The sequence below is a fragment of the Corylus avellana genome, chromosome ca7, assembly GCF_901000735.1.
Source record: "Corylus avellana chromosome ca7, CavTom2PMs-1.0".
Lineage (NCBI taxonomy): Eukaryota > Viridiplantae > Streptophyta > Magnoliopsida > Fagales > Betulaceae > Corylus > Corylus avellana.
The window spans coordinates 20,077,980-20,097,848 of NC_081547.1; the positions used below are offsets into that span (position 1 = coordinate 20,077,980).

General features: G+C 36.3%; 2 protein-coding genes across 2 annotated transcripts; both read right to left on the reverse strand.

The window, feature by feature from the left end:
* Positions 1–1,402: 1,402 nt before the first annotated feature.
* LOC132186877 (pleiotropic drug resistance protein 1-like) lies at positions 1,403–9,583 on the reverse strand. The gene is made up of 23 exons (XM_059600985.1): positions 8,819–9,583; positions 8,543–8,663; positions 8,343–8,431; positions 8,156–8,240; positions 7,886–8,045; positions 7,682–7,758; positions 7,315–7,368; positions 7,108–7,198; positions 6,724–7,025; positions 6,271–6,552; positions 5,874–6,190; positions 5,623–5,783; positions 5,424–5,527; positions 5,196–5,343; positions 4,876–5,114; positions 4,439–4,771; positions 3,364–3,654; positions 3,191–3,274; positions 2,953–3,086; positions 2,579–2,806; positions 2,318–2,489; positions 1,977–2,231; positions 1,403–1,880 (listed from the first exon to the last, which is right to left on the reverse strand). Exons 1-23 carry the CDS (start codon positions 9,154–9,156, stop codon positions 1,614–1,616), a joined length of 4,332 nt encoding a protein of 1,443 aa, XP_059456968.1. The 5' UTR covers positions 9,157–9,583; the 3' UTR covers positions 1,403–1,613.
* Positions 9,584–11,250: 1,667 nt separating this feature from the next.
* LOC132187978 (uncharacterized) lies at positions 11,251–11,628 on the reverse strand. The gene has a single exon (XM_059602398.1). The coding sequence runs from the start codon at positions 11,626–11,628 to the stop codon at positions 11,251–11,253; it is 378 nt and encodes a 125-aa protein (XP_059458381.1).
* Between the last annotated feature and the right edge of the window lie 8,241 nt (positions 11,629–19,869).

Below are 19,869 nucleotides of genomic sequence, written 5' to 3' on the forward strand. Positions count from 1 at the left end.
GTTTACATGCTTAATTAATGGATGACATTGGTTTTTAAGGTTTCATTGGAATCGAGAAACGTATACAGTAAAAAAAGACAATTCTTTCAATTATATTAAAATTTTATTTTTAGTTTTTTATTTTATCTTTATTTAATGTATTTATGTTCTTCCATTGTTTTCCCTTAAATTTTCTACTAATTTATATATTATTTATTCCAATTGAATATTTTTCTTTTGTAAATTTCACATTGAATTAGAAAATGATAGTGAAAGAGTTTCCTATCATTATTTTTGGTATGGTGTATGATGTTTTTTTAGATTATGTCAATGTTCATTGTGTAGACTTTTTCGTCTTAGTTTTCCTGTATGTCTTAAAATTAGTTTCATTTACTTTATATATGTGAAGGATGGATTTTTTTTTAAAAAAAAAGTGTGGTTATGTTCTTCCATTTTTTTCCCCTTAAATTTTATACTAATTTATATATTATTTATTCAAATTGATTAGTTTTCTTTTGTAAATTTCACGTTGAATTAAGGGAAATGATGGTGAAAAAGTTTCCTATCATTATTTTTGGTACGATGTATAATTAGATTATATCAATATTCTTGCCAGTGTTTTTTATCTCTTTCATTTTTAAGAAGAAAAATTAAACTACCAACATTCTTTTGTTTACAAAATTAGTAAACATAATTGTAATCAAATATCAATATGCTCATATATTTTAGAACACTTATTTATTTTTGTCAATGTAATAGAAAAATTTCTCAAAAAAATTGTTTATGAGGAGAAAGTTCAACTCCTGAAAGACAAAATTTTACCATAATGGATTGTGTAGTGGAGGAAAAGTGGTGTCATTGATTAATCTATGTATTGAGCAAAACTATGGTTTAAAAGGATCTTATGAACATTTGTCATTTTTTGTAGCTAATTAGTTAATTAAGAGAAGAAAATAAAAATTGTTGTTGATAATCTTTTAAAGACTTTTTGAGTAAATTACAAAATAAAAAAAAATAAAAAAACCCGGTGCGTAGCACAGGCTCTAAGCTAGTTTGTGTAATCTATGAGCATCTTTTGATAGTGATTTCTTGAGTTTAACTGCCCGGAAAGATTTTACTTTTAGATCATTTTTTAAGAAGTTTCTTCTTCATCACCAAAATCCTTGTTTCAGATTGATCGATTGTTTTGATTATTTTGGTGATTGATTGGTTTAAGATTGCTATTTGTTAATTATCCATAAACTGTGATAAACAAGTTTTAGGAATCGTTTATACGTTTTTCAATATGACTTCAATTAATTTATTGGACATGAGTATTTGTGCCAATTGTAAAAGTATAAGATTGAGATTCCTCTGATATCATTCAACCAATTTGCATAGCAGTGTTGGATGGAAATTAGAGAAGCATTTTGAACACATCCTGAGAAACCAAAGCTCTCCAAGTAGACACATTAATTAATTAGTGATAAATGAAGAATCCCACAACTCTCTTTTATGTGAAATACATATACTCATAGTGCCTTATCATACATGAAGTTGGAGGATGAGAAAAAAAATAAGAATAAAAGAAGTTGGACATGCTAGTTGTTAGCATGAATCCCAGAACATACTACAAAAATAATCAAAACAATTTTCTATCGCCTTTGGAAATTGAAGGCCTTGATGGAAAAGGCAAAGATAAATGCAAAGAGCACGGTCCAGAAGACAACCATACCAGCCACCACTCCCAGAAATTCATGCTTGAATCCGAAATATCTTCTCACAAAGTCTTCCACTGTTTCATTAGTGCTTGAGTCCTCAAGCGGCGACTTTATATCTCCAAATTGTGAAACAACCAACCCATACAAGGTCCAAGATACAGGGCATGCCCAGTAGTACCATCTCCACCAAACAGGAATCCTCTGTTGTTGGCCAAGTAGATTAATCAAAACGAAAAGGAGTTAGTAAATGTTTTGCATATCCGTAAACAATCACATTAAAACAGCAAATATACTTACGGTTCTTGGGACAATGAATCCAGAAAATAGGTTCCATAATCCATAAAACGCAGAGGATATTATAGCGGCAATATGGTGGTTTGGTGTCACAGCTACACTCATCATGCCGTAAAAGGTGAAGTAGAGCAATGTGAAGTACATGAAAAATAGATACCAAAAGAATTTGGCAACGGTCCATTCAAATCCAATCATAGCATAAACTATGATGCCATAGAACGCAGCTTGTGCAAAGACATATGGGAGCTCAATTACAACCTGGGGCGAAAGAGGGAATTACATTAAGATACCAAGTTATTCCCTTTAAAAGAATAAGGGTTTAATATATATGTGACACTGGTTACCTGTGCAAATGCATATGGCAAGGCTGAATACATTCCTGCAGCTCTTTCTCTGTAGAAGACAGTTCGTTCAACAGCCACAACGGGCTGCACGGATGAAGAATTTTGGATGCCCAGGAAGAGAACAGCAGCATACATGGAACCCATGGCATTAAACAAATCTTGTTGCTTGTTGCTGCAATTTGAAATTCAAGAGTAAAATTAAACCGTAGCAGTAAAGCATTAGCATCCATAACATTTTTGAGTTTTCCAGGAGTAACTTACATCTTGGAGCCAAGGTCCCAGAACATTGTCCCAAATGTAATTGCTATGAAAACTGTGAAGAGAAATCTTACGGCAGTGTATGGTGGGTTGCGCCAATAGGACCATCGTAGTTTCCATAGGCAAGCCATGCATTGAGTGAAAAATGACTGTGAATATTGAGTTGCAAAATAGAGGTCCTTTGAACCAGGAGTGGGCTTGCTCAACTCTTTAATCAGTGCTTTGTTCCTCCTGATGCACATGCCACACAGTAGTACAATTTTCAAGAGTTAAATTTAAAGTTCATCAATATGACAAGGATATTACATATACATTGTCAAGAGGGTATATTTCTTTTTGTCTTATTATATATTCAGTTAATTTAACATGGAAGGTACCTGTATAGGTCTGAGTTCTTATACACATTAGTAAAATCAACGCCCAAAGCCATCTCTTCCCCAGAAGCTGTAACTTCCAACATCCAAGTTGCAGGATTATAGCCATCTTTAATTTTTTTGACACCTTCAACACTCTAGAAGCAAGGAAAAGGTACATGTATGTATTAGGAAATTACAACATAGATAAAGAAATAAGGTTATTGGATGTCTGTATTTCTGTTTTCTCATAGCGTCCTACCTCAAAATACTTGATAAGATGGGAAGAGTGGCGACCCAATGGCCCAACATATATCTCTTGTCCTCCACGCTTCATTAGGAAAAGCTGCAAGTACATGTTGTAAATATCAAGCTCAAATCTACGAGAGAATGAATGAATGCTCACCTAATCTGTTGATAATTTATATTTCTCACCTCATCAAAAGCTTCAAATATGTCGATGCTTGGCTGATGGATGGTGCACACAACTGTTCTTCCTGTGTCCACCGTGTTCCTCACTGTTCTCATAACAATAGCAGCAGCTCTTGCATCTAGACCAGAAGTTGGCTCATCCATGAATATTATGGAGGGGTTTGCCACAAGCTCAACTGCAATAGTGAGCCTCTTGCGCTGCTCAGTAGAGAGACCATTCACACCAGGCAACCCAACGAGTGCATGCCTCAATGGTTTCAGCTCCACAAGCTCCATGACTTCCTCAATGAACATCTGAAACCATTTGTCACAACCATTAATCTAGATTTATGGTAGTGGAACTAGTGGCATTCAATCTCTTTATGAAAAATTCAAACATTTTTTATTTTCAGATCATGCTTAGCTTTTGAGAACAAGTTTTTGTAAAGTCAACATAAAGACTGAAAAATTACAACTATCGAAGTGGGTTGATTGAGCTTAATTATCATGACATGGTGACACGCTGGTCACTTTTGTGTGATACCTCAAAATGACTAGTCCAAATTGATGCTTCTCTCGTTATTGCTTATATAACACACATCAATCTAGACATTCCCAATGCGGAGCTCAAACACAGGCAATGCAACAACATTCACAATCTTTTTTTTTTTTTTTTTTTTTTTGATAACGTTGGAGAACTTTATTCAGATTAATTGCACGTCACAAACGCATACTGTGCAACAATCCTCACCATTAATCAAACTCCTACGGGTAACTGACCCCACCCGCCAGAACCAGTTACCAGGTAACCCAGGAGCTTTCACTCCTTACGGACTAAGCAGTTTATCCTCATGCCCAGGAGGCAACAACATTCACAATCTAAATCCACAATAATGACAGGGAACCACATTAATAGTGCTTAAATTGGCTTTAGTCCGCTGTCATGCCAAGAGAAGACAAGCTCAAATTACGAGTTTCAATTGATCTAAACTTGAGCGAGAATTTCCAGATTCAGTATGAGCACAAACCAAATTGTCAATTGCACTAAAAGAAAAGGAACAGCAACACCCTGAAGCAGAGGTTTCATTAAGATACCAACCTTTCTCTTTGTTAAATCAACTTCAGAGGATAAGCGCAGCCATGCTGAGTAGAGCAAAGACTCGTATACAGTAACATGAGGAGAATGAATGTCATTTTGCTCACAATACCCTGAAATTCGAGCAAACGTTTCTTGCTTCTTTGGATACCCTGAAATTGTGATGTTCCCCTCAATATATCCACCAGTTTTCCTGCCGGCCAGCACATCCATCAGAGTTGTTTTACCAGCACCACTAACACCCATCAGAGCTGTGAGAACACCTGGCCTGAAAGCACCACTCACACCCTTCAGAAGCACCAATTTATCCTCGAGGACACCCTGGCTCTTCATTTCCTGCAAGTCGAATAGAAACCATTAGGTCTCAAGTTTCTGGACAATACTAATGCAAGTAAATTCAAGAAACATTTTCAGTTCCAAATATTTATGATTTAAGTTACCTGTGGCATGTCAACGGAATATATTACGTCATCAAAGGTGATTGAATGTTGATCAAAAGGAAGAACCATTCCTCTTTTCCCATTACTGCCCTCAACAGCAGCTTCTGTCCTTGCAGATGAGGACCCTTGACGACTTGAGTTGTTTCCTGTGTGTGTTAACTGTATACCTTCTCTGGTCTTCTGCCCTTGATCATTGCTTTCTGGTTCATCTGACTTTACCGTCTGTGACTTCCCAAATGCTGCACATAAGTTGCACATCATCAACTCGAAAGCTCCTCTATATTAATAAGGCCCAAGGTGAAAAGGGTGGAGATACTCACGGTTAAGAAAAGCAAGAGAAATAGTGAAAGCGGTGTTGAAAAATAAGATGAATCCAACTGTTGCCGCTATGCCTATCCAATACCAACGTGCTTCAGTAAAGAACCCGCGCGACTTCAATACTGTAAGTCCTAGTGGATCCGTTGAGTTCTAAATAATTTAATCAGACATTAGCTTGTTATTATGAGGTATACAGAATAAATGCTCAAATGTATAGTTCAGGAAATTACTTGTTTCCAATTGCTCCCAAGGAACTCGTTAACCATTACTGCATTTTGCGCGTACATCAAAGGTGATATCCAGTAGCCCCATATCCACCATTTCTTTATATCATCTGGTCAAAGTGAACAAAAGAACGGATTATTCTTTAAGCTGCAGTGTAAATAATGGGCAAAAAAAATTTATTATAACTACTAAATATAATCTTACCTTTGGAGAGGATAAAACCACCCAACGCAAAAAGCAAGAGCAGTGCAAATGACCCGAACGTGTTAGCAATAATCATATTCCTACCCAGTGCTGCAATAAATCGGAATAATCCAGAGGCCATTTGGTTTACAAGTAATAGCATAAGGTATTGCTTAAACAACCTGCAATGTGTACATTTCCAAATATTATTCATAATGGAAAACACCTCTTTAAACCAATCTCTAAATGTGAAAGAAATTCATTATAATTACCTTCCAACGTATGGATCAAAACCAATGACATAATATGTCAAGAATACCCAAACACCAACTTCCACGAACGCTACTGGGATTTTGAGGACCCATGTAGGAAGAGCATATACCCATGAAGGATAGAAGAGGAGGTCCCTTTGCTTGTAAAAAACAGGTAGCTTTACAATCGTCATAGACAGCTCTGACATCCCATTAAACATAATCATAATCACTGTATAGAACAAAGCACCAGTGTAAACTGTTCCATCTGCTACTGATTCACGAGGCATCTTGGTTCGTAGAAAAAGTGTCATCGCAATTATTGCCATTACTGCAAGCTGAAAGCAGAGAAAAAAAAATAATCAAAATCCGGTTTAAAGAAAATTAAAGGAACCGGGAAAATAAAGTTTAAATCTACCTGTACAACTTTGAAGATGTATACGAACGAGTTCCTCTTCATCAGCAAGTATTCTCTTGAGAAGGAAGCTTTAAACAGCTCCTTCTTACCAACACCATACTTTTTGGTTGTCAAAGCAGCTGGGTGGCTTTTTCTCTTATCATATGGAACTGCAAGTTCATCTCCTAATCTCCTTCCCTCACGGAATGATTGGAATGCCTCAGCAAATTCCTGAACCATGACAAAACTGTAAGGCTCATCTTTGCGTGCCCAATACTGCTCCTGATCTTTCCTCGATGTCACCTGTGATATGCACAAATAAAAGGCTTTATACTACACATTTAAGGCTCGTTCCCATGTAGTAATTGTTGAGGCTTTCATGCTAGCTAACACCATACTTTATGGCTGTTAAAACATCTTTGCATGCCCAGTATTAGCATGGATGAGGCCAATGAAGTCGAGATTCACACTAACCTCTTGCAGGAAGTCAGCCACGCCTTTCCTTTCTGGACATTTAAAGCCCATGATTTCAAAAAACTCAAGAACATGTTCACGGGGCCCCTGGTAGACAACGTAGCCATCAGAGAGGAGAATAATGTCATCAAAAAGATCATAAGTCTCTGGTGCTGGCTGCAGTAGAGAGATGACTGCCGTTCCATCAAGAATGTGAACATATTGCCTGAGCGAATTCACAATTTGGAAAGTTGTCGAGCTGTCCAATCCAGTAGATATTTCATCCATAAACAGTGCCTTTGCTGGTCCAACCAGCATCTCCCCTATAATTTGACTTATGCATATTATCATGCATGCTGGCAAATCATAACAATAAAAATGAATTTTATATGCTACTTGGTATACCTGTTGTAACACGCTTCCTTTGTCCACCAGAGATACCTCTCAACATGTCATCTCCCACCATGGTATCAGCACACACTTCTAAACCCAAAACCTGTAAGTTTGCGTGTGAAGCAAATTAAAGAAATTGAAGGATATTATGTGAATACTTTTCAAATCCTAATAATTATTTTCCAAGAACAGAAGTCTATGGAAAATTGGCAATGTTACCTTTAATATATAATCTGTCACCACGTTCGCCTCCTGGCCTTCAGTTGTTGCTGCCTGATACATCGGAAGCCAAACACAAAAAGAAAAACATCATCATTCATTATAAAACTACATGTTATGTTAAAATATAAAATGTCAATGATTCTACTCAATCCAAAATTGAGCATAAGTCAGTTATAATATGAATCAAGCTAAGATTAGTTGCAAGGTGTATTCAGTGTTTATTACATTCGAAATCTCATTTATTATATGAGGGGTTTCCCAACAAGGGTAAAACTAATAATATAAATTTCTCAAAATAAGTTAAATGCTAGAGCCTAGAGATCTCCTAAAGATTAAATAAGTTTGCCAATATCTTTTGTTTCACCTTCATGTAGACATCGATATCTGGATCAGGCTTGATATTTGCCTCTTTTTCTCTTCTAGACAACTCTGCTAACATATCTACAGATTTCAAAAGCAATCGTCATTCTTCTGTATTGCAAATTATTCATGGGGGTGTTCATCTTAAAGTTTATAATGAAGGAAAGCTAAAAACAGAATAAGTGATCCCTTAAGTTAATTAACGTACCATAGCGTGATCCAACCCCTTGGCACCTCGCAGAGAAGGCCAAGGTTTCCCTTACAGTCATTTCCCCAATATGGAGATCATATTGACTGATATAGGCAGCAGTTCTCTGGGGTACAAATTCATTCATACCGTGGCCATTATAAGTCACCCTCCCTGAACACTGTAGGAGAAGTTTTGGTTTTTTGAATTAGGTATGAGATTAAAGAGCTTAATTAGAGCTAAGAATTGACAATTCAAGGAAGAATGAAGCCGAAATAATATTATTTTCACCTTTAGAGCCGGGTCAAGCTTTCCAGCCATAGCCAGTAAGAGTGTTGTCTTCCCAGAACTTGGAGGACCCAATAGCAATGTCATTCTACCAATTACACATGCATCAAATTAGAAATTTGATTGCCCAGAAATTCATTCTAGATATTCAGAATCCAATTCAAGATAACAGCTGAGCATATTTTCTCACCTGCGAGGCTTGATGAGTCCACTAACATCTTTAAGGATGGTTATGTGCTTCTTTTGATTTGAAAGAATGTGAAGATAATTCAAACCCCCCTATACATAGTAAAAAAAAAAAAGCAAATTCAAGAACAACTCGACAAAACACTTAAAAGAAATTAATAAAATTTATCACTAACTTAAGTTGTATATTTTGCAGATGGTTACCTCTAGGATGCTTATCATGAAGTTAAAGAACGAAGGCAAGGCTCTGCCTCCTACATGAACTTCTGCTTCAACATTTAGGTGCTCAAATCTGACTTCAATTGCTGGAAGATCAATTCCAACTCTGAGAAAATTCCAAGAAACAAAAAAAAAAACAAAAAAACCGTTATGGTACTGACGAATATGTATGAAAATTGTTAATCTCTGATTGGTTACCAAGAAAACTTGAAAAAAAATAAAATAAAATAAAGCATAACTTGGCAGAGGTCTTAGTCTTACCTATCAATTCGATCCCTGATCTTCAACAACAACTTCTCATTATCCTCTTCGGTTACTTTGACCAACCTCTCGAGCAATTTCTTCCTTTCTTCAGATCCAAGATTATGTATATCGATTTCACTGGCTTCACCTTTCGACGTGGTTAATATACCTTTCCTTAGACGATCAAAAGTAGGAAGCTTTTCAAGGGCAGCCCATCTGAGAGCTTCTTCATCGTCTTCCTCTCGTGAAGACCTCGAGAAAACTTCCATAGCATTGTTCCTCCACACCGATGAACTGCGTAACCGTAAACTTCCTCGTAAACTACCACTGGCCTTGTAGTGGTCAACGCCGTCCATGATTAGAACCTAAATCAAGATTACTGCAGCTAAAACAGCTAGAACCCACTGAAACCCAGAAATATTACTTCAGAATCCACTCGAATATGTGTAAGTTCTCAAAACCAAAGACTGGTCTCGCAAAAACTGCAAAAACCCACCAAAACCCGGGAATATGTTTCCCAATACGGAGGCGATCAAACCAATGATTTCAAACTCTGTATCTAAAAAAGATGAAAGAGAGAAGAAACGGGTTTTTCTGCATGTAAAGCTGATCAGCTTTCTTTCTGCTCCGAAGAGGGAAGATAGTGAGGGAACAATATTATGACGCGTGTAAATATAGGACTTTTAGGAGCAAACCGTTGAAGAGCTTGTTCACATTCCATGAGCCTTCCTCCATGAACTGGCTCGGAAAAGGTGTTCAGAACGTCGATGTTGACCGGAAACGAAGACGCCACCTCTTTTAACAAATGTTTTTCATATTTCTATTTTTTTTATTAATAAAAATATATTCTTTCTCGTTTAACGGTCCAAATCATTTTGTTAGCATTTTTTTTACGCTAAGCTATTTTTAATACCAATAGAATATTTTTACAAACTAATTTTTAAGACTTATAATAAGTATCCTTTAAGCTATTAAAATAAATATAATAAATATGTATTTTTTACGCATTGAAAAATATGTCACTTTTATTTACAAAATAATTCCAAGCGAAATTACTATAAAATTTAAGCGGGCTTTTATTTGTTATTTGTTAACATTTTTATTTTTAAAATATAAAAGTAATACAGAAAATTATATTTTTACTCTCTACAATTATTTTATAATATTGATGTGATCGTCTCAACGAAGTATTAAATCAACTTTTGTTAAAAATAAAATAAAATAAAATCTAAAGATTATTTGGGTCTGCCATGGTACTAAACATTATTCGAAAATAACAATTCATCAATATTAACATGTTAATCCTAATCAACTTTTAAAGTAATTCTTATTAAATAATTTTAAAATAGAAATATGGCATATAAGGTTATCAAAAAATAATAAATTTATTTACTTTTGTTTACATTCAGGTGGAACCGACACCGTTTCTTATTCTGATTTTATAATAAATAACATGTGTTCTAGAAGGTCTTTTTTTAAAAAAATTTAATATAAGAAATTTGTTCTAGAAGGCCTAAACCGGCAAGTGAGAACAATCAATTTATTTAAATCTAATTTAATAGATGGGACATTGAGCGACAGCGAGTGGGGAAATCTGTGCGTGACAGCGTGTTCTTCAAGATATTGCCTTTGGAAATTACTTTCCTACCCCATCCACTTGACTACTACCAATGCACGTGACGAAGAAATATAAAAAAAAAATTAAAAAAAAAAAGAGTGAGAATATTTTAACTGTAAAATGCTTCTTTTTTTTTTTTGTTGTAATTAACTGTAAAATGCTATTAAATTGAGAGGTTGGCGGAATTATGCAGCTAAAAACAAGGTCGCACGAGTAAGTGATGGATAATGCAATATAAAATATTAGAATATTTTACAAATAAAATGTTATAATATTTGGTAGGGTTGGCTGAATTATGGAGCTAAAAAGCAAGGTCCCATAGGTATTTATTGGATTCTGAATTAATGTTAATAACTTATATGATGGAGTTTTAACTGCAAAATGTATATGCTGTTAAAAATTTTAAAGGTGAGAATTTAACTAAAGTAATTGAATGGCACAACTTATTAAAAAAAAAAAAAAAATTGAAGGGCACAAATTTGTCATAGTAAATATCAATATTTTTTTTCATTCATCACTTCATCTATTTATTAGTATTTATTATGATAGATCTAAACGCTTCAATTACTTTAATTAAATCATCATCCTTGAATTTTTTAACAGCATATAAGCCGAATCCATAAAAGCCAAATCCATAAAATGGTGTATATATTTGGTTAATTTAATCACTGAAAATATTCTTTTATTTTTTTTTCTCTCATTATATCAAAATCAGGCTGAAGCTCGCTTGAACAATATCACAAATACAATCGGGTATCTCATCCCTCCATACTTGATCTATGACATTTCTGGTTGCTAATTTAGCTAGCATATGGGCTGCACCATTTCTGTTTCAGCATACATGGTTGGGTTTTCTATTCGGCAAAGAATTTAAAATCAATTTTGCATCCTCTACTAACTGGCCATACCTACTACCATTCTGTCCCCCAGGCTGTACTGCCCGTATAATTGTATGTGCATCTCCTTCTATAATGACGTTGCTCACATCCATTTCTTTGCAAAACTGGGTTGCTCTAACTATGGCCCTCTCCTCTACAGTAGTCGGATCTAACCAGCCCATTTGCGTGAAACTCCCAGCGGCAAAGACCCTTCTGTCGTGATCTCTGAGAATTAAACCCACTCCCATCTTTCCATTTTTAACATCAATAGCTGCATCACAGTTGATCTTATACAACCCTTGAGGGGGACTCGTCCACTTCTTGATCTCCATCTCCTTGTTGACATCATCCTCATTTGGTGGTGCATTATGCTACTTGAAATCCTCCACTCCCGCATACATCGATCTATCCACTTCATTTGGAGGAGTGAACAAACCTTCATGAATCCACCTATTCCTACGAAACCAAATTTTCCTTGCTGTTTCCACAAAAATAGCAAATTCATCTCCCTGACTTTTTTGAAAATTCCCTCTGCCAATTAATATTCTTTTGAATAATTAAATTTAATTATTTCCCTCTTCCTCTTCCTAAGTTAGCCAAGTGTTTTTTCAGCTCTCTAAGTTTTCCTTAGAAAACCTAGAGGTGACGGCGCTATCTCTGCTAGTGGTCGGTGAGAGGAAAGTTCAGGCAATCTATTATTGAAATAGGGTACTAGCGAAGTGTAATACGGCGGAGGATCACACAAGACTTTGGGGAAATTTTTCTCTGAGGGAGAAAGAGAATGAGGAAGTCCAGGCCAGGAAGGACTTCTTAGCCCCTTTAGCATCGAGGGGACATGCATGTATTATTGGGAAGTATCTGGCAAATCAAGTAGTGGGGAAAGAGATTATTAAGACCCCACTAATTCGGGCATGGAAGCCATCAAGTTGGGTAACGTTCAAAAATATGGGAACTAATATGTTTCTCATAGATTTTGAACATGTCTGGGACAAGTTGAGGATTCTGGAGGGCCGGCCATGGACTTTTGAGGGTAGTCTTGTGTCTTTGGCCGATTTTGATGGGGTCACACCACCGGCTGAACTGGAGTTCGATAGGGCAGTTTTTTAGGTTAGGATGTTCAATCTTCCTCTTATTTGTATGAGCAAAGAGACAGGATATCAAATTGGATAGGGGAAGTGGTGGAGGTGGATGTGGATGAAGATGGGGTAGGATGGGGGGAATATCTGAGGGTGTGAATCATACTAGACCTCTCAAAACCACTCTCACGGGGAAGGACTTATAGATTGTGAGACAAGAAATTTGGGTGGCTTTTCAGTATAAAAAGATTCATAAATTTTGCTTCAAATGTGGTGTAGTGAGACATGGAAATGCTAGATGTGTGAAGATCGGCGATAAGAGTTTCCAAGGCAATGGGTAGGAGTATGGGACTTGGCTGCGCACACCATTGCCGACTAGAAGACATGGGGGTGTTAGTGACTGGAATATAGGGACGTGGAAGGGTCCATCATAGGAGAGATCCAGCTCTAATGGCGAAAGTGGACTTATTTGGGGAGGAGACTTTGGTCGTGGTGGTTACAGCGGTAGACAACCACAAACCGCACCTACACCAATCTGGCGATTTCATGCGAGCCCCAACTGGAGTGATAGGTGGCAAGGTCCTCAAAAAGAAAGTAAAGATTTAGTAGGAGGGATGGAAGGAATTGGAGAGAAAAATAATACCTAAAAATCAGGAGGAGTAAAGGAGGGAGATACAAGCCAGACGCGCCTCGTACATGCTACGTGGACAAGTCGTTCCTGGAATCACGTGTGCATACTACTGAAGGAAAGGGTGAGAGATCACGTATGGAGGAGAGGCTTGATCTTTTTGAAGGTGGGGATTTAGATGCACATTCACTAGGGAGCACTAGCCAATTAAAGGGAAAGCGGAAAGCAAGTGGGAATGGCCCATGAGTAACAGATTCAGAATCTACGAGTGGGTATTCCCAAAGTCGTAAGAATGGGAAAAAAAAGAGCCAATATGGGGAAGGAGGATGGGGAAAAAAGGGTGAGAACAAAAGACTTGGTTGAGGACTCTGGTATTATGATTAAGGCAGCATCTGATGCTCAGCCCCGCCAGGCGCCATGATCATCTTAAGGTGGAAATGCCGAGGGCTTGGAAACTCTCGACCAGTTTGAGACCTTTGCCCGATAGTGAAGGAAAAGAAACTCAAAATGGTTTTCACCATGGAAACCAAATTGCTGAATAGGAGAGTTAATTTTCTTAAACAAAAATTGGGCTTTGAAAATATTTTTGCAGTGGACAATCTAGGTCGCAGTGGGGGCCTGGTACATTTATAGAAGGATGAAATACAAGTTGCAATCCAAAACTATAGTAGACAGCACACTAATGCCGTCGTTTCGATTGATAATAACAGAAGAAGCTGAAAATTTACAGGCTTTTACAAGCACCCCGAAATAGCAAAACAGAAGGAGGCATGGTCACTACTTCATCTCTCGCCCATCTTCAACCTTTGCCTTGGTTATGCATGGGAGATTTTAACGAAATTGTGGATCTTATGGAGAAGAGAGGGGCAATTACAAGGGCTCGGGGTCAAATGGAAGATTTTTCAACGTACACTTGAAGACTGCAGTCTAAGTGATTTGGGGTTTAGAGGCCCTAAATTTACATGGAATAATGGAAGAGACGGGGGGCTTTTACTCAAGAACGACTGGACCGTGTGATTGCTAATCATGATTGGTGTGATAAATTTGGGGTAGCAGATGTGGAGGTATTGGCAAGTAGTAGAAGTTCTGACCATTATCCAGTCATTATTTCCTTTACGGATGGGAAGGAGACGAAATGGCATAAAAAGAGGCCCTTACAGGTTGAGGCCAATTGGAACAGCCATGCAGGCTTTAAAGCAACAATCAAGTAGACATGGAGAAAGAAGACTATGCATGAGAACCCGTGGGAGAACGTGCGTGGAAATTTAACTAGATGCCAAAGGAGTCTTAAACAATGGGTGCGAAAAGAAGTGGTGCGGGCCGATGAAACTATTCGGGAAAAAACAAAAGAATTAGAAACAGTTCAATGTAGGGTGGAGCGGGATGAAGAGTAGGAAAAAAATCTAAGGGTGGAAATTAATATTTTATTGGAGCAAAAGGATCTAAGGTGGCAACAAAGGGCCAAGGAGGAGTGGTTAAGGAATGGAGACCGGAATACTGAGTACTTTCATGCATGTGCCAAGCAAGAGAAAAGAAGCAATCAGATCTTTCAAATTCTTGATGAAGATGGGCACCTATGTAGTACACAATCGAACATCGAGCAGGCCTTTGTGGGGTATTTCCATAAATTGTTTACGTCAGCCTCACCAACCAACATAGAAGACGTCATGGGTGTTGTTCGGGGATCGGTTTCAAATGCCATGAATACTCAATTGATAACAGAATTTACGATTGAGGACATGCGGACAACCCTCTTCCAGATGGCTCCTATTAAATCACTTGGGCAGAATGGTTTTATAGCTGGGTTTTATCAACAACGCTGGGATACTGTAGGCCCAGAGGTTTGTCATACTGTTCTACAGTTTTTGAATTTGTCTATTATGGATGATAGACAACCCCTGTTGTGTTGTTGATTTTCGGCCCATAAGCTTGTGCAATGTTTTGTATAAGATTATTTCAAAGGTCTTATCTAATCGTTTGAAGGTGGTTTTACCCATGTTATTAGCTCCAATCAAAGTGCTTTCCTCCCTGGCAAGCTAATAATTGACAACAAAAAAATCCGTGTGGAATGGATTTTTTTGGAGGCGGTGATGATCAAAATGGGTTTCAATAATAGGTGAATTAAACTTATCATGAAGTGTGTGCGGTCAACCAGTTATGCCGTCATGGTAAATGGCTCCCCTATTGGTAACATTCAGCCAACCCAAGGATTAAGGCAAGGAGATCCTCTATCTCCTTATTTGTGCGGAAGCGCTTAGTTCGCTATTGACTCAAGCGGAACAAAAAGGTGTTATTACAGGTGTTCCTACTTTAAAAAAGGATCATGTCTTAGCCATCTTTTCTTTGGGGATGACAATTTGCTTTTCTGTAAAACAAACATGGTTGAATGGAGGAGGCTAGCTAAGATCTTGGAAAAATATGAGGAGGCGTTGGGGTAGAGATTGAATAAAGATAAGACATCTATTTTTTTCAGTCGCAATATTGATCAATCTAGGAGGGCAAAAATTTCACAGTTGCTCTGAATCCAAGCTTCCCAATGTTATGAGAAATATCATAGACTTCTAACCTTGGTGGGTAAGTCAAAATCTATTGCTTTTTGGAACATTAAAGATAGAGTCTGGAATTTTTAAATAATTGGAAGGTCAAATTTCTATCCCAAGCTGAAAATGAGATTTTACTAAAATCTGTCGCTCAAGCAATTCTGACATATAGCATGAGTGTATTCCAACTCTCCAAAGACTTATGTAAAGCTCAATGGGATGATGCAGCGTTTTTGATGGGGCCACAAGGATAATACCTCAAGAATCCCATGGATGAGTTGGGCACGAATGGGGAGATCAAAAGCTTGTGGAGGTTTGGGATTTAGAGATTTGGTCTCTTTTAATAAAGCACTCTTGGCCAAACAGTTATGGCGACTTCTCCAGAACATATAATCATTAGATGCTCATATTTTAAAAGTAAAATACTACCCTCATGTTTCAGTTATGGAGGCAAAATTGGGGACCAGACCTTCTTATATGTGGTGTAGTATGATGAGAGACAAAGAAGTTCTAAATCAAGGCCTAATCTGGAGGGTGGGTTACAAATGTGATGTCAAGGTGTGGAGGGACCGTTGGTTACCTGTTCCGATCACTTATATGCTACAATCGCCAAATTCTATTTTGGTGGCTGATGCTCGAGTAGAAGAGTTCATAGATAGGAATACTAAAGGGTGGAAAATCCCTCTCATTAACAATATTTTCTTTGAAGAAGAAGCGAAGGCTATCCTACACACTCCTATAAGTCTAATGCTCCCCAAAGATCGGTTAATATGGCAATGTACAAAAAATGGTGATTTCATAGTTCGAAGTGCATACCATCTAGAGGTAGAGCTCTATAAAGCTAAACGTCATGGCCAATGCAAGAATCACCTGTGTGGAAGACATGTTGGTCTCTCAATGTCCCTAATGTGGTGAAAATATTTCTATGGAGAGCCTGTAATGATTCACTTCTGACCAGAGTCAATTTGTTTCGTAAATGCATTAAGTTGTGCAAATTACGCCCCATCTGTGATCAAGAGGAGGAAACACTGTTACATGTTTTATGGAATTGCTCAGCGGCCTGCGATGTGTGGGGTGGCGGTTTGATTATCTAGCAAAAGAGGGGAGGTGAGATTGTTTCCTTTTATTAAGTCTTTGAGGATTTTATTGACCGTTGTGATAAATCAGAGTTGGAGCTTTTTGCAATTGTTGCCATAAAGATTTGGCTTAGAAGGAATAATGTGGTTCATGGAGGAGCCTTTGAACACCCAAGCTTGCTGTTACGAAGTGCTAAAATGGATCTTGAGAAATTCCAACAAGCAAACACAAGACAGGAAGTGGGGGATGGGACTAGTCTGCATCGGGGGGACTCCAAATGGCAACCACCTCCCCTTATTTGGTTAAAGATTAATTGGGACGCTACAGTAGATAATAAGAAGAAACAAATGGGCTTGGGTATCATTGCTAGAGATCATCATGGGAAGTGTCTTATTGCCTACAACTTGACCTACGAGATGAACCCAGAACCAGTGTTGGCTGAAGCGTACGCTGCCTTGCATGCAATGATTATGGGCAATGACCTAGATGTTGACGGAATAATTTTTTAGGGTGATGCTGTGCAGGTGGTTAATGCAATGAGATTGGCTCAAGCTTGTCATAGCAGTTTTGGGCACTTTATTGAAGATATTAAAATCGGGTTGCAATCGGTGGGGAGAACTGAATATATTCATATGTTGCGAGAGGCAAACAGTGCAACACATGGCCTTGCTCGTGAGGCTCTTAATCATACCATGGATCAAGTTTGGGTGGGAGAGATTCCATCTTGTATTTGGAGTATTTTAAGGAGGGAAGATTTTCTTTCTCCTCCTATTGTGTATTGATCTTGTTTTGAGATTAATAATATTATCCAACCTTTTTGTTAAAAAAAAAAAAAATTAATATTCTTTTAAGATAGACTTGAAGTTGAAGTTGTATTAATTAATGATCCCATTGTATCCTTTCCATCTTTAATTACTTTTTTTTTTTTTTTGAATGACTTCTTCAATTTACTTAAAAAACAAATATATATATATATGACCGAAATTTCCTCCAAACCAGTATGAAAGAAATATCCTTCAACCCATTTAAAATAGTGCCAAGTGTCTATAAACATTTAAAAGACACATTAAATTTAGTTTAAGTTAGTAAACTGTTATTAATAATGTTAAGAATTTAATGTGCATTTTAAATGTTTAGACACTTGGCACTATTTTAAATGGGTTGGAGAATATTTTTTCCAGACTAGTTTGAAGGAAATTTGGCAAGACAAGGTATAGAAATTGCAATATATGAAATTAGTTCTTCATAAACTATATTTATTCATCTTCTTTGTTGTATATTTTCTTATATTCCTTCAAACTCTTTTTTATAGGCATAAAATTATGGCTGACAATTTTTTTGACAGAATTTACAAACCCAACACAAAATTAAATGATTGCAGTATAGAAGCCTGACTCGTTTAATTAAATTGGTCAGGTTAGGGTTGACTTATATAGTCATATACACATGCTTCCACACGATTTTAGCCTGACACGCAACATAATGACAGATAATTTTTTACATGACTCACAAACCTAACACAAAATTAGAAAGTTATGGATGAGGGGTTTGTATTATTTAATTAAATGGGTTAAGTTATAGTTGACCTATATAATCTTATACACATTTCTCGATATGACACAAACTCGACACACGAACACGAATTGTCAACCCTACATAGAATTATGGAAAAACTTCACTTATTGAAAAACTTCACTTACATCCTTAAAACTATTAGTATTTTTGCAATCTTAACCTTGAAATTTTAATTTTTGTAATGTCGTACCACAATATTTTTAAATTTTTCTCAAAAGTATGTTTTAACCTTTTATAATGTCGAATCCCCCTCCCCCTTTCCCTCTTTTTGTGTGGACATGTATATATTTTTTCCACGTTATTAGGCTTGGGTCCAATTTCTTATAACCCTTAATTACTTAATCACTTTTAATATGTGCAAGTTAATGTACTAATTATTCAATCACTTCTCTCAATGGGTTAAAAGCCTAATTAAGTGTTTATGTCTATAAATATTATTTTCTAATACCCTAGTATTTTGGGAAAATTATAATCCTAAGAAACCTCGGCCTTAAATCCTCTAACTATTTCATAAGGCATGTAGTCTCCAGCCAATTGAACTACTCCTTAAGGACACGTTATTAATAATTAAGAAGCATTCAAGTAACTAAATTATAGAACTAAATGGAAAGGTTAATTTGACAATTCTCATTAGATTAGGCTATAATTCCATAATCTATTTACTTGAATAATTTACTTATTGGTCTAAGTGTGACAACGAGCTTTGAACTCTCCAAATTTTATTTTGACCAATTGCTTATTATTTGGTCCCTTTATTAAATTATCATAGTAAATTATCCATACTTGTTTTTACTCAAAGTAAAGTACTAACGACATCTACATTATTACCCCCAAAATGATTAATTAATTTGAAACTTTTCTAATTTTTTTTATTTTTTTATTTTTTTATGACATGTCCGCACAAGAGAATGAGAGAGATTCAAACTAGTGATCTCCGCTTCATTAAGTGTGGTCCTAGCCAATTGAACTACCTCTTGAGGGCTTTTATAAAATTACTTATAAAACCAAGTTTCACCTAGTATCTAAATAATGTGGGACTTTAAACCTGTTTGAAATTGCGTTAAAGAGCTTAAAAAGTAATTTTAGTATATAAAAAACTATGCAAAAAAAAAAAAATGGTATGTTTGTTAAAAATTCAAAAAGTACTTCTTTGACTTTTTGCTCTAAAAAAAGTCAAAACTCACTTTTGACAAAAGCTTAGAAATGAAGCTATTTTTTAAAAATTATTTATTGTTTTAAAAATTCTATTTTCCAACGCAATTCAAAACATGCTCCTAACATCATTTTATGTGAATTACTTATCTTCTCACTATGAGACTGGGGTGTTTACACAATTACACTACTGGCAAACCTCTGTTGGACCAACGCTAGACCACGAAGGACCACTCGAACTCTGCCGAACCACCGCCGAAACTCAAAATTTTAGGTTAATTTTTTCAAAAATTTTATGTTGTGAATAAAAACTTATTTTTATAGGTTAATATATATATATATATATATATATATATATATATATATATATATTATAAATCTTTGTATGTACCAAACGCTGAAAGATGTCTTCAACAAAAAGCATTTGCTTTGATAGACTATAGCAACTGTAAACATTCTCTCATATCTGACTGAATCATAACCTGACTCAATTTTATATATATATTAATTCTTTGTACGTACCAA

Excerpts from the sequence above, each read along its gene's own strand:
- LOC132186877 (XM_059600985.1), bottom strand. The coding sequence starts at position 9,156 with ATGGACGGCGTTGACCACTACAAGGCCAGTGGTAGTTTACGAGGAAGT. Across the intron at positions 5,528-5,622 it reads TGGTTTTATCCTCTCCAAAG|ATGATATAAAGAAATGGTGG; the intron begins GTAAGATTATAT and ends CACTTTGACCAG. Across the intron at positions 5,344-5,423 it reads TTGGGAGCAATTGGAAACAA|AACTCAACGGATCCACTAGG; the intron begins GTAATTTCCTGA and ends TAAATTATTTAG.
- LOC132187978 (XM_059602398.1), bottom strand. The coding sequence starts at position 11,628 with ATGGAGATCAAGAAGTGGACGAGTCCCCCTCAAGGGTTGTATAAGATC.